This window comes from Aspergillus saccharolyticus (assembly GCF_003184585.1).
Source record: "Aspergillus saccharolyticus JOP 1030-1 unplaced genomic scaffold BP01scaffold_15, whole genome shotgun sequence".
NCBI lineage: Eukaryota > Fungi > Ascomycota > Eurotiomycetes > Eurotiales > Aspergillaceae > Aspergillus > Aspergillus saccharolyticus.
In genome coordinates this window covers 560,599-576,365 of record NW_020290625.1, presented here as the reverse complement: position 1 = coordinate 576,365, position 15,767 = coordinate 560,599, and the positions used below count along the sequence as shown (strand labels likewise).

The 15,767-nt window shown below is 52.3% G+C and overlaps 7 protein-coding genes and 1 pseudogene across 8 annotated transcripts; 2 read left to right on the top strand and 6 right to left on the bottom strand.

Moving 5' to 3' along the window:
- Positions 1-147: 147 nt before the first annotated feature.
- On the bottom strand, positions 148-1,307 carry cyp1 (putative peptidyl prolyl cis-trans isomerase (CypC)). Its single transcript, XM_025573420.1, has 3 exons — positions 1,220-1,307; positions 1,127-1,168; positions 148-1,051 (listed from the first exon to the last, which is right to left on the bottom strand). The coding sequence occupies exons 1-3, from the start codon at positions 1,250-1,252 to the stop codon at positions 638-640; spliced, it is 489 nt and encodes a 162-aa protein (XP_025431376.1). The 5' UTR covers positions 1,253-1,307; the 3' UTR covers positions 148-637.
- Positions 1,308-1,410: 103 nt separating this feature from the next.
- BP01DRAFT_356903 (aspartic endopeptidase) lies at positions 1,411-3,620 on the top strand. Its single transcript, XM_025575067.1, has one exon. The coding sequence runs from the start codon at positions 1,533-1,535 to the stop codon at positions 3,384-3,386; it is 1,854 nt and encodes a 617-aa protein (XP_025431375.1). The 5' UTR covers positions 1,411-1,532; the 3' UTR covers positions 3,387-3,620.
- BP01DRAFT_356902 (3' exoribonuclease family protein) lies at positions 3,571-4,944 on the bottom strand. The gene has a single exon (XM_025575066.1). It carries the CDS (start codon positions 4,790-4,792, stop codon positions 3,614-3,616), a length of 1,179 nt encoding a protein of 392 aa, XP_025431374.1. The 5' UTR covers positions 4,793-4,944; the 3' UTR covers positions 3,571-3,613.
- A 430-nt stretch (positions 4,945-5,374) lies between these two features.
- Positions 5,375-5,466, bottom strand: BP01DRAFT_t169 (annotated as a pseudogene). The gene has a single exon. The product of its transcript is annotated as a tRNA-OTHER (tRNA).
- A 963-nt stretch (positions 5,467-6,429) lies between these two features.
- BP01DRAFT_391944 (GNAT family N-acetyltransferase) lies at positions 6,430-7,942 on the bottom strand. The gene is made up of 2 exons (XM_025578108.1): positions 6,906-7,942; positions 6,430-6,848 (listed from the first exon to the last, which is right to left on the bottom strand). Exons 1-2 carry the CDS (start codon positions 7,864-7,866, stop codon positions 6,709-6,711), a joined length of 1,101 nt encoding a protein of 366 aa, XP_025431373.1. The 5' UTR covers positions 7,867-7,942; the 3' UTR covers positions 6,430-6,708.
- Positions 7,943-8,496: 554 nt separating this feature from the next.
- Positions 8,497-10,094, top strand: BP01DRAFT_50827 (SGF11 family protein). The gene is made up of 3 exons (XM_025579912.1): positions 8,497-8,698; positions 8,896-8,979; positions 9,069-10,094. Exons 2-3 carry the CDS (start codon positions 8,914-8,916, stop codon positions 9,993-9,995), a joined length of 993 nt encoding a protein of 330 aa, XP_025431372.1. The 5' UTR covers positions 8,497-8,698; positions 8,896-8,913; the 3' UTR covers positions 9,996-10,094.
- Positions 10,095-11,448: 1,354 nt separating this feature from the next.
- On the bottom strand, positions 11,449-14,224 carry BP01DRAFT_356898 (putative MFS drug efflux pump). The gene is made up of 8 exons (XM_025575065.1): positions 13,636-14,224; positions 13,498-13,576; positions 13,392-13,450; positions 13,177-13,333; positions 12,737-13,116; positions 12,302-12,674; positions 12,112-12,242; positions 11,449-11,978 (listed from the first exon to the last, which is right to left on the bottom strand). The coding sequence occupies exons 1-8, from the start codon at positions 13,789-13,791 to the stop codon at positions 11,565-11,567; spliced, it is 1,749 nt and encodes a 582-aa protein (XP_025431371.1). The 5' UTR covers positions 13,792-14,224; the 3' UTR covers positions 11,449-11,564.
- A 115-nt stretch (positions 14,225-14,339) lies between these two features.
- BP01DRAFT_340855 (PaaI family thioesterase) lies at positions 14,340-15,640 on the bottom strand. The gene is made up of 2 exons (XM_025573419.1): positions 15,143-15,640; positions 14,340-14,931 (listed from the first exon to the last, which is right to left on the bottom strand). Exons 1-2 carry the CDS (start codon positions 15,593-15,595, stop codon positions 14,554-14,556), a joined length of 831 nt encoding a protein of 276 aa, XP_025431370.1. The 5' UTR covers positions 15,596-15,640; the 3' UTR covers positions 14,340-14,553.
- Positions 15,641-15,767: the final 127 nt, after the last annotated feature.

Below are 15,767 nucleotides of genomic sequence, written 5' to 3'. Positions count from 1 at the left end.
AACTACCTACACCTACTGTCCATAGGTCCTACCCGAGGCTCAAAGGTAACGCACTACTCCCGATACGGTTAGACGACATCTGGTTGAACCGCTTAAGGAGCGATTCTCCCACAACGTCAGGTTTCTTTCTTCTTCACACCACTCCTAGTGCTTTGCACAGGCTTACTGCTGTCTCAAGCGTAGCAGGAAGTCGTTCACGGATGAGCCTTCACTGGTCTTGTCTTATAGGAGTGGTAGAAAGAATCTTCACTCTGTATCTGCTGCTCTGGATGGTAACATCTGATGGAAGCGGTTCGTTTTGTAGTGATACATTCCAATCTTCTATACTCCGTCTGTCTGCGAACTACACGAGCGTAATCCCCCCCCTCCTGCGCAGATAGCAAGCTGTAGCTTCTACGGCCTAAGAATTGAGCTTGGCATCGTCGTAATGGCAAGGTATGGTTGCCGGTACTGTCCGTCTTCGCCAATGGCGTGTTTGCCGGCGCCATCATGCTCCTTCCATCCCAGTCATGCTGACCTCCCTATGGCCTGACAAATGTTCTGTGTCGTACTGGCAGGAGCGGTTGTAGCTGGGAATCAGTCGATGTAGCTCTGTGGTTCGATCTGCCTCGTAGTGGGCAATAACTCCAAGACGATCTCACTCATCCGCGCCTTCTTCCACGACCCTGGCGCGGATGATCTTGACCTCATCCATCGGTCTATCCTCTCCATTCGTCTTGACAAGACCCATGCGTTGGATCACTCTCATGCCGCTCTTGACGCGACCAAAGATGGTGTGCTTTCCGTCCAGCCACGGCGTCGGCGCGAGTGTAATGAAGAACTGGCTGCCATTGGTATTGGGTCCGCTGTTCGCCATGCTCAGAATTCCAGCCCCGGTATGCTTTAGGTTGGGATTGATCTCGTCCTCGAACTTCTCCCCGTAGATCGAGCTTCCTCCTCTGCCGGTGCCGGTAGGGTCGCCAGTCTGAACCATGAAGTTGGGGATGATGCGGTGGAAGATGATGTCGTTGTAGTAGCCTCTTTGCGCAAGTGTCGCGAAGTTCTTGCAAGTCTATTTGACATGGTATGAAGGGTTAGCCAAGAAACAGCTTGAGGAGATAGTTAGCTTGGTCTTTCGGTGACTGACCTTGGGCGCATGCGCATTATAGAGCTCAACTGTAAATGAGCCCTGGATACTGTTAGCTGGTTTATTTCTCCAGATCGCTTCGTACAGACATACCATGCTCGTATCAAAAGCCACGTCAGTCGCCATCACGAGTGTCAGCTGAGAGTAATGTACGAAGAATGAGAAGTGATGGCGGGGGACATGGAAAGGTCAAGGTGCGGCCGGAAAGTGAAGATTGGGTCTTGGCGTTGCATATTCACGCGGAACAATGACCGCATCCCAAGATACTGGTAAACACGTCTGTTTCAACAATCATGGCTTGAGCACCCTTCACCGTCTACCTCTCAAGACTCTCTCTGCCTTCTTGCAAAGGCAGCATATACTATAGCTCAGTCAAATATTCCTGTTCTAGGCCCTCGCAGACAAGATGGACGAAATCAGCCCTCTCGCGGAGTTCCTAGGCCAGGTCATCTACCATTTTACCCTCATTAAACCTCTGCTCCCAACTTACGGCCACCTCCTCCTCTCTGCGATCTTCCCTATCTATATAGGCGCGCATGCCTCTTTAGCGAAACCCCCGTCAGCCGCAAAGCCACTCAAAAAAACACAAGACTCCGAGTACGACTCGGATGACGACGAGGCGGAGGAGGAAAACAAGAGCGATGGCCACAAGATGGAAGGGCTGGCACCAAGCGATGCCTTAATCTTCCCTCTCACAGCCGGGCTCACGCTCGGAGGGCTATATCTGTTCATCAAGTACAAAGGCGCGGAGACGCTGAACAAGATTCTCGGCTATTACTTCTCACAGATGGGGCTGTTCTTTGCAATAGCCTTCCTGAAAGATTTCCTCTCGGTTGTCCGATCCTTCGTCTTTCCCAGAAGATATAGCTCTTCCGGCAAAGTGTGGAAGCAGAAGCCATCCGCATATGCTTTTATCGCCGCCAAACGCGACCCCAACAGTCCTGAACCGGCAGATGCCCGACCCTCCCCGTTCCCAGGCATCTTCAGCCGCATCCCACTGCCGGATGCTGCACGCACGGGAATTTGGAAAGCTCGCAGCGCTATCTACTGGCGAGCCCGACTTCGTGTTCATGTCCACCGCCTTGTGCGGGGGGAGATGTGGCTCGATATGCTGGATCTCATTAGCACCGTGGTGGCCTTGCCGGCGATCGGCTACTTTACGTTTGTCACCAAGCCGTGGTGGCTGACCAACTTCTTGGGCTTCAGCTTCTGCTACGGGACCTTGCAGTTCATGTCCCCGACAACGTTCGTGACGGGATCGCTAATCTTGGGGTCTTTGTTCTTCTACGATATTTACTTCGTCTATTTCACACCGCTGATGGTGACCGTCGCCAAGACACTCGACGTACCTATCAAACTTCTCTTTCCCCGGCCCCCCGTCTCGGGCGAAGCTCCGGATACAATCTCATTGGCTATGTTGGGACTGGGCGATATAATCATTCCCGGAATGATGGTGGGGCTGGCCCTGCGCTTTGACTTGTACTTCTACTACAAGCGGAAGGGCTTGCAGAAGGCCCGGGTGGAGGGCAACGGGGTGGAGTTCATTAAGCCGGTCTACCAACCCGCCACGGGCAGCTGGGGAGAGCGGTTCTGGACGTGTGTTGTGGCGCCCAAGAAGCCCGAATTGCAGCCTCCTTATCACGACGCCCGATCTTTTCCCAAGACGTATTTCAAGGCCAGTGTTGTCGGATATTTGGTCGGAATGGTAGCGACGCTGGTGGTCATGCAGATCTTTGATCACCCTCAGCCCGCTCTGTTGTACCTTGTGCCTGGCGTTCTGATCTCTTTGTGGGGCACTGCTTTGGTCAGAAACGAGATTGGCGAGATGTGGGAATTCAGCGAGGAGGACGAGGACGATAATGAGGAGGAAGAGGAAACCGACAACAAGAAGGAACAAAATGAGCACCAGGAGAACCAGGGCTTCTTTTCCCGCATCCTCTCTCTCTACAAGAACACCGACAATGCACCCCGTGAGACGTCTGCAGAAAAACATAAGGAGACGGATGCAGACGATGATGACAAGGAGTCAAGCGCGTCAAGCGCCAAGGAAGAGGAGGTCAAAGATGTCGAGCTATTTACAGTATCCCTCTTCTATCCCCACAAGGCAAAGACACGCAAACAGAAAAGTCCGGCGCTCAGCAGCAAATCAAGTGCGGCAGACGAGGAGAACTGGTCCGTCGTCGGTGCAGAGGGTGACAGCGAGCCTCCGACCAAACGTCGTCGGCGAAGTCCTCGCCACGCAGATGCGAATGGGTCCTGAGGTTGATAGTATCTTTGCGGACTACAAGAGTTGCTTGCATACTATGCAACATCTTAGCTAGTGCTTTGTTGACTGAGCAACCTTGCGATATTCACCACTCCACTAGCCATGAGAAACGAAAAGAAACAAAAAGATCATAGACAGGATGACGGGCGAAATTTGGTATCATTTACTGTAACACTTAGCTATTTACGCGGAGATGTTAGAACAAATAAAGAAGAAGAACCTCAGCACTGCTCCAAGATCTCCTTCACAGCCTCCCATCTATCAGCAGCGATCTCGACCAACTGCTTCAACTCCCTCCCATCCACCGCCCACCCTCCGTTCTTCTCCAGCTTGACAATAACAGTCTTCCCATCCACCTTATCAACAACCACACAGACACGCTCCTGACTCAGCCCCTCCTCATATCCATCCGGATCCGCCAATACCCACCGCCGCAGCATCCCCTTTCTCGCGCTCTCCTCAATCTCTCGCTCTTCCTCCGCATCAGGCACAATCACCGCGCGCCACCCGGCCGCTGCATCCGCCTCAAACACACAGAACGAGCTCGCAACAGGCAATCCACGCAGCGCCAGCCTCCTGGCCTCTGCCACCGCATCTGAGCACACGACCATCTCATTATCGACATCCCACCACGCCCGCGGCAGTTTCGTGTCGCGCAGCGCCGCCAATACCGCCGCCCACGCCGCGTCGAAGGGGTTCCCCGCCAACGAAACGATCATGATATCGATATACAACGCCCAAAACGCCTTGATCTCCCTCTTTCCTTGACCGTGCGTGGTGGTATCATCATCGACATCCATGCCTCCCTCCCCCTGCCCTTGCCCTTTCGTATCTGTCTCACCCAACCTAGGCACCTGATACCACACGCGCAGATCATCCGCCCGCACCAACCGGGTACTATGCAGCAGCGCCAGAATCTGATGCGAGAGGGACTGCGCCAGCGCCGAGGGAGGCGCACCAGGCACGAAACCGGGGGCGCAGCCGGTGCTCAGCGAGAGGTTCGGCACGAGGAGGTTGAAGTCTTGAATCTGGGATTCTTCGGGGTCGATTTCATCGTTGCTGTTGCTGTTGCTGCTGGTCTGACGTTGTTGGGCGTTATTCGCAGCACCAGACCGCGAAACGCTCCACGAGGCAATGTCGCTCGTGGGGAGGAGTTCGGCGCGCACGCCGCACACGGCGGTCGTGTCGCCCACGCGGACCACGGCGCTGCCGTTCGTGTGGGTGAGCGAGCCGGTGTTGGCGGAGGTGGGACGAAACTGCGAGGAGGCGCGGCCGTTGGCGCGGATGGAGGGTTGGTTGCTCGAGGCGGGCGGGGAGAGGTGCGCGAGGAGGTAGGCGTGAGGTTGGAGGCGGGCGAATTGGGAGGGGGGCAGCGTCAGGGCTGGTGGTGGTGCCGCCATCTTCTTTCAATTCGTCTGAGGAGGGGAGGAGGTGTGGCTTTTCTTTGTTGGTGCAATATTATGGTAAATTTGGGAGCAAGGTGTTTTAATCGAGAGGGAAATTGAGCAGGTGTTTGTCTAGTCTTGTCAGCTTGAGTGAAGGAAGTTGGTTGGTCTGTCGATAGAGATTAACTTGAGTTGCATTTTTCGGCGGCAGAATCGGACGGCATATTCCGGGGCGGTGAAGGCGGGAGCTCGAGCTTCCCAGTCTGTTAAGTTAACGGCGACGCTAACCTTGTGGGTACTGTAGGCTCGCGGCTATTGATCATGCATCTAGAATTGATATTATTCCGCTATCGCTATGTTTCGAGGCACATTGTTGCCGGTTTCTTGCGTTCCGACTGTATGCAGTATGTCATTGCCATTTGGTAAATGGCGCTAACCGACAGTAGCAATGACCATGCTGCAACTTGTTCCACTACGAACTATAGATATTCTAAACAATGACCTACTTGTTAGCTCGCCATCCGTACGCTTTTCCATACTAGAAGACGCAGGAATACACGTCAGGTGGCAAGCGCAGGACCAAAAAGGAAACTATTTCCCCGGGCCCAGGACTCGAGCCCAGACCTGCGCTGTGTGCGGATGGGTTTACTCCGAGCGCACCGCCGTGCTAACAGCTACACTACCCCGGGTTTGATTGATAGACGCTAGCTATCTCTCCAACACGTCGCTATTAGCGTAGCGAGGACCTGAATAGTGGGACACAGCGAAGGCATCAGGTGCTAATGCTGGTGGTATGGTTGACCCTGGCTACACCTTCCGTAGAATCGAATTGTAGTAGGCGCATTCCACCATGTCATCTTCCCCTCACAGGACGTCCAAGACGTGAAACAATGCCACCGTCGTTTGTTGGCAAGGACCTTCAGCAAAAGTGTAAGGGTAGAGGAAAGGGATTTCCTGGCCGGTTAGTGGTAAGATTACAATCTAGCGAATTAACGCAGGCGTCGTTCGTGCGGAAAACCGCCAAAAAGCTAAAAGAAAATTACGATGCTGGGATTCGAAGCCAGAGCGCGCCTCCAGCGGACAGCGTGTTCTCCACTTACACCACACCGGCTAGCAATGGACGGTTGTGCTCGAGTCTTGATTGTCTGTTGACCAAGCCCTACAGTGGGTACACTGCGAGAGAGACTCGATCTCTGGCTGGTTATTGTCTTCCGGTATCCATTTGGGATATATCAAAGGCATTGCAAGGACTCTCTTGACTGTCAAGAAAGATGATTGCAAGGGTAAGTAAGATGGGAGAGCGATGGGCGGGAGACAAATCGAGTGACACGGGTAAATATATGGTGCGGGGAAGGAGGGGGAGGAGCTGCTTTATATACATGCGCGCCAGTGGGGCTGCCCCATGCACTCCCGCTCCGCAGAATAATAGGTGGGTTGTCGCACACCAACCTACGGGGTAAGTATGCTGACCGCCTCCCACAGGTTCGCATTCACAGACGCCTTCGTTATAACAATGGGATTACTAGTGTTTAGGTCGCCAGGGTGCTCAGAACAAGGATTTCTGTCAAGAGGTCGACCTACACAGCAGACCAACAAGGTCTACTCTGTAACTACTTTCAAGAAGTGATTATCTTCAAATTGAAAGACTTTCTATGATTCCATTGTTGCGCTTGGCCTGGAGTCTATTGCCCAGAACCTTAAAAGAAAAAAAGTATTACTCTTTGCTGTGCAGCGCTGATCTATAACTATAAGAAACTGATAGAAATGATGATATGTCAAAAAGCACTGCAAAGAAGATGTGGGCTCTATAAAATGCGGAATGCAACCAACAAACAGGGTATCCATGATAGATCGAGAAGAAGATGCTCAAAAATGAGATGCAAAGTCGATACTCAGAGAGGAAGAAGTTCTGAAACCCAAGAAGTAGCGGGCTATCGTTTTGCGTGCTCCTCATCAGCCTTGCGCTTCCTACTCACGCAACCGTCCACTTCGAGAAGCTTTGAATCGGAATCCAGAAGGGGCTGCACGCCATGATCCTCGTGCTCATCTTCTGCCTCAACCTTTTCCCAATCTTCATCGTCCTCTTCGTCAGTAGGCTTGGCCTTCGGGTCAGGAGATGCTGGACTGTACTGGTTCTGGTTGCCCACATGCACGTGCTCGTCATCGTTCCACTGCAGGACAAGCTTGACGATCCTGGCCCCAGAAGGCTTCAGGCGACGGTAGTAATTCTCAACAACACCTTCCTCCAATTGGAAGCCACGCGCAAGGTACCATTTCAGACCGTCTTCATTGGCTTCATGCACGTGGGCTGTGACAGTCCGAATATTGTAGTGTTTCACCAGGTCTGATACTCGAGGTGAGGATTTTGGAGTCGCAGGTGCGGAGCAAGACGGTGGAGCGTAGAGCAACGAATTGAGCAGTGAGGCCGCAACTCCGCAGCCTCGATATGGAGAAAGAAGGTGAAGAGTCTGGATGTACAGGTTGGACGGTTCCTGCTGCTGGGAGTGACGACGTGCCTGCAGGTTTCCCGCACTGGTGGAAGGTAGTCGCTCAAGGCGACAGCGAATCCCACCAATGACTTTGTCAGTGCCGGTTGTTGGCGCCTTGAGATTGGTTAATGAAGATGGTGAGGCGGATGCGGGTGCTGCGGCCACCGGGTGATCATGGTAAATGGCCACGCGGGATAGTGACGCGATCACGGGGTCGGTAATCGTGGCGGTGTAGAATGAGTTTGGGTAGCGGATGGGCAGCAGCAACCCCGTGATTCGAGTTAAAGAGGGTATGTGAGCGGTGCTCACGACTTCAATCGTTACATGCGGGTGCGGAGTCGGGTGGCCTGATGCGATGCGTTGGGGATACGCGGTCGGCTCGAAAGGCTCGTGATTGGATGAAGGGGGCTGCATTTTGGCGGGCAACTTGACTGAGAATAGATTCGAAGCGTTGGGAGACAACCTATTTGCTTGATATACCGGTTGCCGAGTAAGTGTACTGTTGGATGCGAATGTCGACGTCGGAGTCTGAGGGGCAGACAAAGGTGGAGAGGTAGGCGCTTTAGATTGATGCGCCTTTGCGAAGAATTGGTATGCCATGGCTCGTAGAGAATGAGTTGCGACAAGCAGGATATTTTGAGAGACCGGAAGCAAGTTCCGTTGGGAAAGCACAGGGTTATATCGTCCAGCAGAGTGCAAACAAAATGAGCAGAAGCAAACGAGGGGCAAGACGCCAGAAGAGGGGGAAAGACGCGACACAAGCGATGGACGAGGAAAACGCGGAGATGCGATAAGATAAGATCTGGCGGTCGGACCGGACTGAAAGAGGCAAAGCCCAGCGCCGAAAGAGCCTCTCTCCTCCACGGCCTGCTCCCCAGACTGAGGATCGTCCCCTGGTGTTGGCCTGTCGTTTGCTCTTTGGGCCTTCTTCGTTCTCATCTCCTACTGGACTGAATTCTCCCTTATATATATGATTGTTCACTCGAGTATCGAGGTAAGTGAACCCTTCGTGTTGGCATAACGAGCGTAGCGCGCAGTCCGCTGATTCTCCCTACCGTACGCAGGCAGTTTCCAGCCCACGTTTCAATAGACGCCCCTTATCATCGACAAACAAATGGACCACACCTTCTGTTGTTTTCGCGTGTTACTCGCTTGAATCGACTATTATCGTTATAGCCCCACGTTTCTTAAAGCCTTTGTCAGACCGGACCAACACCCACTGAACTGTCTATTACGACATCATCTCAACCAATCCGCATCCGTCGGCGACAGGGAACTCCGAATCGAAATCTGCTCAAGCAACACCCCAAATTGCATAAATCTCTGGCATCGAGATTCTTGTCAATACTCAACTTATACGAAGACAATTTTGGTACTGGTATCTTGGGAGGAATTCAATTGCAGACTTGGAGCAGGACATCTTGGTAGAAAGGTACGTTGGATTGTCGCTTTCGCATGGCAGCCATATTTTAAGCGCCATAAGAGAATTGCTGTTTTGACAGCAACCTTGTGCGCTACCTGTGCCAATGGGCGCATCTATGACGGTCACGGCTGCCCTTGTTTTTGGCGTTGTTGTCGCGTGTGGTTTACTTCATGAAGGTATGCGCTGTCTAACATTCAGCACTTCAGGACAGACAATTTACAACAATGGGCGAGTCAAACGGCACCGAAGAACGGAGAGCTACTTTCCCTGCAGGTACAATAGCGAAATTGGTAAGAATCCCAACAATAACCCTTACTGGGGCGAACCCGTCGAAGTTTACTCGCGCTTCTTTGTCATACAGAGCGCTAATACAGTACAGACATGCGACATACTGAATGACACCTTCTACAATATCATTCATGATATAGTCGCAAAAGTCCATCGCGATGAGAAGGTGTCGCGCATGCGTTCAGCGGTCGTTGCTGCCAGGCAGAAAGCAGACGAGGAAGCGAACAGGCGTCGTGAAGAAAGCGGAAAACCGGCTAGCGCCTTTAAGCCTGGCGATCTTGATTTCGAGGAACTCAGGGACATCCGCGTGGAGACTGACGGAGCCATCTTCGATGAGGGCAAGGTCTACTTGAAAGGAAATCCTCTGCAGACTACTAAGGAGATCATCTGTCCGGACTGCCGGCTGCCTCGCCTTTTGTACCCCGTAACAGGTATTGGAGCGCGTGCCCCTCCCGACCCGTACCGCGAATACTGTCAGAAGCAACCGACTATCACGAAGCCCGGACACGACGTTCACGGAAACCCCTTCGTTACGGACAAGGTCAAACCTCAGAAAAAGAAACAAGCCATTACCTCGAATACGCCCGGATCGAGCCCACCCACGACCCCAGACGGCTCTTTCAAGCAGGCTGCGCCAGAGAGGATCTCGTTCCCGACCGTGAAGTGCCCGAACTGTCCCAGATACTTTGTTGTAACTCGAGTGGCGCAGCATCTAGACCGCTGCTTGGGTATCTCCGGCCGACCACTCGGTGGCCGCAACAAGACTCCCATGGAGAACGGCAGCGCAACTAGCAGCAACCCCAGCTCCGCTCCACCAAAGCGCCCCTTGGTCGACGAGGATGGCCCGCCAACCATGAACAAGAAGAAAAAACTTGGTGCCCCGAAAAAGCTGACGGGGAAGAAACCCACGCCTCCCAGCAGCAAGCTCAAGAACGGGTTAACACCGGACATGGCCGCAGCAAATGATGCATTCGGTGAACCCGATATCAAAAGTGAAGTCAACGGGGACAACTCATGAGAGAAGAAAGACGCAATCTGCTCTTATCCTTGACCCCTCTTGTTCCTCCTTCTTCCTTACCACTTAATACCTCCCTTCACCTCTTTTTCTCCTCCCTTTCCTTCTTTCTCTTCTGCATCATTGGCAGACACAGCTGGAAACTCCTCTGCATCGAAAAAAAAACAGGAGGCCATTGGACATAAGTTTCATTTACTGCCATGACGAAACTCTTTCACATTTCTGACGTAAATACCCGGCATCGAAGGCGTCAACAGGCGGGCAAGGGTGGAAAGATCCAACTGCAGGACCATCCACATCAAGCGTACCCCAGGTTTGCAAGAAATAAAAGTTTCTGGGACATGAATCGGCGCTGCCTTGTACTACTTTTTTATCCTCTTTCTTTGTCTTTCCGATGCTTTTGAGAATTACTGGGGTCGCTCGCATATTCGTTCTGCTCTGTCGAGTTTTGTCCAGGGATAGATGCTTATCACTAATTGTCATCGCAAACGTTGTATGTTCAACAACTGAATCTGGCTCTTCGTGGCCGGGTTAGCCTAGCTCTGGGAGGACTTTGTCTCCCTACATATTGAATTGGGATAGGTATTTGCTTTGCTCCCTGCTTCTTCCTTCTCTCTCTGGAGGAAACTAGATCGCTGGAGCTAAACCTCTCGGGGTATGGAAGTATACGAAGCTGCCTGTGCACGTGCCCGGCAGATGAAAGTCGATGATGGCCCTGCTTCACTTGACACAGTTGACAAGCGCGAAATGACGAATCGACACTGGCCGTTTGATGATAACAACGAGAGAGACGAGTAGCGCGACCCTCTTTCCGTTGCTGACCTGCTGCAGCCAGGCAGGGAGGGTCATTTGACATTGGATTTCGGCTGTCAAGCATGCAGGAATTCAGAACCTTGAATATAATCGCTAGAAAACACGAGAACCTGGTAGCACTGTCCCTGCCCCTGTTGTGCCATTAGATGGTGTTGTGGCAGACTTGGGGTACCGGCCGACGACTGGGCTCCAAGTTCCAGGTGCCATTGCTGATTGTCCGCAGCTAGCATTGTCAGATGCCACGGTGTGTAACCAGAGCTGTAAGCTGCAGGTAGCTCTTACCTTCTTTTGTGTACGACAGAACAGACCTCAATAAATTAAGTCTATCTCAGTCACGAGAGTATCTAATAGCAACTAGCTTTGAATCTAAATAATAGATTAGTATGTACATTGTGTCCTATAGTCGGTGTAGCGGTGATCTGGCCATGGGATAACAACTTGCGGCTTCTTTCTGCAGTTATGTCACTTAGTTCGAGTCATCATAACACTCTTGGGTGTTAAGAAATCGTTCCAAGCAGCCGTTCCGTGAGCTATCAAGATACCCACAATTATACTACTTTTATAAGTATTAGTTAGTTTCAAAGGTGAAATATGATTGAACTACTTTCTGGTATATGAAACTACTAGATTAGTGTACAGATTAGTTTCTATACTTATAGCTGAAGCAGATGTTCTCAGTAAGGACTTATGAACAATTAATGAGAATTCGTGGCTAGGATAACTCTCTCCTCCCCAACACAACAACTCGGCTTGAATCAATCAATGCATAACAACAGCTACATGATCGTTCATATACTGCCGCACATCCCCCAGGAAACAGGACGCCAGAATGGCCACCCCGCCAAACCCGATGCTGGCATAGTACACCCACTTGTAGCTCTCAGCGAACGCCATCTGGCCGGCCGTGACGACCGCCTCGTACGCTGCAGGGTTGCCGGTGATGCCGGGAATGGCATAGAGGTCTTCGAGGAGCGAGGCACCCGTCAGCTGGATCGCCTCGGCGATGTATTGCGGGTTAGTGATGTTGAGCTGCGTGGCCATGACGCCGCCGATGTAGTGCTCGGCGTTGGGGACAAACTTGGAGATGAAGATGTTGTAGTAGATTGTATAGCCGATGCCGCCGCCGACGACGCGGATGGAGAGGGTTAAGGCGGAAATAGTGGCAATGAGGTCCTGAGCGGATTGAGTGTTAGTTTGGAATTGGTGTTAGAAAAGTGATGATCTCTGTGGGGATGAAGAGATTGTTCACGGGACTGTGGGGGGAGAAAGGTAGACTAGAGACGAGGACGGTTTATGATATACGTACATCTGGACATATGATGGTTGTCATGATAGATGCTGGGACGACAATGCCCCCGATACCTAAGCCTGCAAGGACAAGAATACCCCATAGCTGGTAGAGGTTGTCCAGTCGGCCGATTGAGAGGGCGCCGCAGCCTGTTGAAAATTAGCATACATAAGATCGCATCATCTTGACAAATACGTATTTGACTGACCTGCTGTCATGAGAACGCTGCTCAAAATCAAAAGCTCCTTATTGTGACCGCGGAGAACACTCAGCAGCCATAGGACGATGCATGCACCAAAGAGGATGGCGAAGCCGATTGGAATACTGCGGACACCCACATCGACAGGGTCATGACCGTAGACGTTGAATGACTGCGTCGGCCAGAACATGAGGACAGAGAAGAAGTTCGCCCCGGAGATGAAGGTAATGACCAATGTTAGACCCAGGGTCCAGGGTTCTTGTTTCAAGCGGCTGGGGAAGATGGGGTATTTGGCGCCGTAGACTTCCCAGAAGGCAAAGAGGACGAGGAGGACAAAGCCAAGGATCAACGGGACGAGCACATGAGCTGTTGTCCAACTGTACTGTGGACGTAGAGACGAGGTTTAGCAAGGAACGTCTGCTGGAGATGTTGTGCTGCGCTTACCATGTAACCGCCCCATTGTAAGCCAGCCAAGAAGATGATGAGACCGGAAATGCTGAGGAATCCACCGACAAAGTCAATGCGACGGGCAACTTCTGCCTTGCTCAATCCTTCAGAGTTCACTCGAGGTGGTGGGAAATAGAAGAGTGCGGTGGCCAGCAGCCCAAATCCATTCCATGCCCCGCAAAATGCGCCCACGTATCGCCAGCTGCTGTGTGCTGCAATGAGTTGTGCCCATAGAACCGAGGGGCAGAACGGCAAAATGGTAAAGATTAATACCGCAACATATTTGCCCCTCTGACGCGTGGGTGCCATTTCTGAGGTTGCCGCCAGCGCCGTCAGTTCGTTCACGCCTGCTCCGGCTCCTGCAATTGCCATCCCGGCTTGAAGGGTATCAGACAGGTCCCCACAGTTCGAAAAGTGGTGATTTCAAGTGAACGCACCAATAAATATATTCATCGTATTGGCTGTACTACTGACAATCATACCGATGCAGATGAGCGAAGCACCGATGAGAGCAACATATCGACGGCCGATTAAATCGGACAGCGATCCAACAAAGGGACAGACGCCTGCGAGAGCAAGAAGATTGGCCAGGACCTGCGCTATGTTAGCTTGTTGGCGCACAATCCCTACAGGTGGCTGAAATTAGCCATACAAACCAAACCCATCTATCGGCACCCCCAATCTCTCTGTAGATGTAGGGTGGAATACCTCCTGTCAAGGTATTAGACTCCTGACTTCACGCTGAGATTGGATCCTACCAAATAAATAGACTGGGATTTGGCTCCCAGTCCACAAGAAGGCCATCGCAGTGAACCCCATGAACCGACGAAAGGTCATCTGAATTTAACAAGAGGTCAGAGGTCCTTCACGTTCAACCATTTCCATGGTGTACGCACTGGAACCTTCACTTCGCCTTCCAGATCCTGCTCATTTGAGCTCCGTCCAACCACCTCCCGGTGGCTAACATCGCTTGCTAGGTTATCATTGTAAGACGGATGGGCTGCTGCTTTTTCATCATCCGAGGCTCGGATGCGCGGGACTGTGACGTCCATGGCGCCTGAAGGAGATGGAGACTGACGATGACGGAGTTGGCGAGGACTAGTAGCGGCAATGCAGATCCGAAGAGATAATAAGGAGCACCCAGGCCTTTCAACCCAGGGGAAGCCGGGAACTTATATAGATTCTCGCGGCAGCCTGCATTGAACAGCACACAGCATCGGGCCTGGACCTTGAGCTTCCGAGGCTGAAGATAACGCAAGTGGCCGCCGTCATGACTTCTGGCCCGCACTTTGGGAGGGGAGGAGGACAGACGGAGATGCTACCCCTTTGGGTGCTTTGAGTGACAACCGAGGATGTTGTGGGAGGATTGCGGTGGAGCTAAATGTCAATACGGAGGGACCGGTTGGCTCCCACTGGTTTTTGGCTTCCCCAGAAAATAATGCGGGGGGGAGGGGAGGCGAAATCGCGGGGAGCAAAAAACGGGAAATGGAGCCTTGCGGGGAATCGAGGCATTTCTCCTCCCCGCTTCAAAGAAAGCTTACTCGCCCACACCAGAACGAGACATGCTTGTCTGGTGGTACCGACTCCTTGAGCACAACCTCTGCGGTCAACCAGCTTCATCATCATGGTACCCTCTCGTGTACGCAATCCTGGACCGGAAATCCTGCCGAGGCACTCAGTGCGTAAACTGGATATGTACATCCACATTTATTCTAGTCTGTAGCACTAACCCCGTGACATCCTCCGGCTACTTTCCCCATTCCAGCCATCATGTTACCATCGTATCCGGATGTCTCTTCTTGCCGCTGACTATGCTAGAAGCGCTCCCCAACTTCACGAAGCTGGTACTTCTTAGGAACGACAAACAGTGCGCTGGCCTCGACGCACAACTTCCCAACCATATCACGAACTTCACCACGAACATAGGCTTTGCGCTCCGTACTCCTCTCCTGATCCAGTGTGGCATGGAAGGTATAAAACTTGTTTGAAAGGACCGGTGCCCGGTACTGGAGCTCGAGATTTGCTGTGACTCCGGTACGTTGAGGAAGATTCCGGATTGCGACCCGGCCGAGATGCTCATCAATGACCGTTCCGAGGGCGCCTCCATGGACCATGGTCGGCCAGCCTTCCAAACCTTGCCCTAGGTATGCGACATTGACAGCAGTTTTCTCCTTATCATTGTAGAAGGTCCTCTGTACTCAAGTTATCAGTACAAACATGGTTCCACGGGCCGGATTCCAAAAAGCCAGAGAGCGCTCAGATGAACCGCTGCGCTTCGAGCGACGCTCTCTAACGGCTCATCGTCCGCCTGGCTATAGCTGAAGGCATAGTGCAGAAGAGAGGGTCGAGATATCTCGCAACGCTTAACCAGGGGCATGGACAACCATGCCAGGCAACACGTACCTGAAACGCTATTCCCCTACTCCCTTGCAGTGGACCAGATGTCAGTCTCTGCATCTTGTCCTCCTCTGAGAAATTCCCGTAGACTTCGGCCTCCTCATAGTCTGGGTCTGCTCGCAACCTCTGCACAATCGGCAGCGTATGTTCAAACTGTCTCTCGATTTTCTCGAGTCGCGCCTGATCCTGCAATGTACCCGGGGCCACGGGCATTTCGAGAAGCTCACCCATCAATCCCCTCGTGAAAAAGTCTCCACAGAGAAAGAAGACCGACCCCCAGAACAAGCGACGGCCCCATCGAGACTCCGAAGCTCGCTGCAATCGCGACCACATAGACTCAGATTGCGAAGAGGCAGTATTCAGAGTCCTAGTGTTTGCACGCGCATAGCGTGCTACTGATCGCGACGAGCCTGGAAAGTGGGGCAGTCGCGACTGCAATACTCTTTGAAGACAAAACATACTGAGTAGCGCTGGTGTCGCGATGAAGTGCGTTGCTTGGGATCTCGTCTTTAACTAAGCTCATGCGGAGGATTGGTGATTAGATAAGAGTCGTCTCGGTATATCAATCACGTGACTCGTGACTCGATCTAGATTCACCGAGAGGGATACCTAATTACTGTACCAACCACAC

Coding starts and splice junctions, on each gene's coding strand:
- BP01DRAFT_50827 (XM_025579912.1), top strand. CDS start 8,914: ATGGGCGAGTCAAACGGCACCGAAGAACGGAGAGCTACTTTCCCTGCA. Junction 8,980..9,068: donor CAGGTACAATAGCGAAATTG/GTAAGAATCCCA, acceptor AATACAGTACAG/ACATGCGACATACTGAATGA.
- BP01DRAFT_356902 (XM_025575066.1), bottom strand. CDS start 4,792: ATGGCGGCACCACCACCAGCCCTGACGCTGCCCCCCTCCCAATTCGCC.
- BP01DRAFT_356898 (XM_025575065.1), bottom strand. CDS start 13,791: ATGGACGTCACAGTCCCGCGCATCCGAGCCTCGGATGATGAAAAAGCA. Junction 13,451..13,497: donor AATCCCAGTCTATTTATTTG/GTAGGATCCAAT, acceptor ATACCTTGACAG/GAGGTATTCCACCCTACATC. Junction 12,675..12,736: donor TACAATGGGGCGGTTACATG/GTAAGCGCAGCA, acceptor CTACGTCCACAG/TACAGTTGGACAACAGCTCA.
- BP01DRAFT_391944 (XM_025578108.1), bottom strand. CDS start 7,866: ATGGCATACCAATTCTTCGCAAAGGCGCATCAATCTAAAGCGCCTACC. Junction 6,849..6,905: donor TGTGGGCAACCAGAACCAGT/ACAGTCCAGCAT, acceptor AGGACGATGAAG/ATTGGGAAAAGGTTGAGGCA.
- BP01DRAFT_356903 (XM_025575067.1), top strand. CDS start 1,533: ATGGACGAAATCAGCCCTCTCGCGGAGTTCCTAGGCCAGGTCATCTAC.
- BP01DRAFT_340855 (XM_025573419.1), bottom strand. CDS start 15,595: ATGTTTTGTCTTCAAAGAGTATTGCAGTCGCGACTGCCCCACTTTCCA. Junction 14,932..15,142: donor GTAGGGGAATAGCGTTTCAG/GTACGTGTTGCC, acceptor ACTTGAGTACAG/AGGACCTTCTACAATGATAA.
- cyp1 (XM_025573420.1), bottom strand. CDS start 1,252: ATGGCGACTGACGTGGCTTTTGATACGAGCATG. Junction 1,169..1,219: donor TGGCTTTTGATACGAGCATG/GTATGTCTGTAC, acceptor AACAGTATCCAG/GGCTCATTTACAGTTGAGCT. Junction 1,052..1,126: donor ATAATGCGCATGCGCCCAAG/GTCAGTCACCGA, acceptor CATGTCAAATAG/ACTTGCAAGAACTTCGCGAC.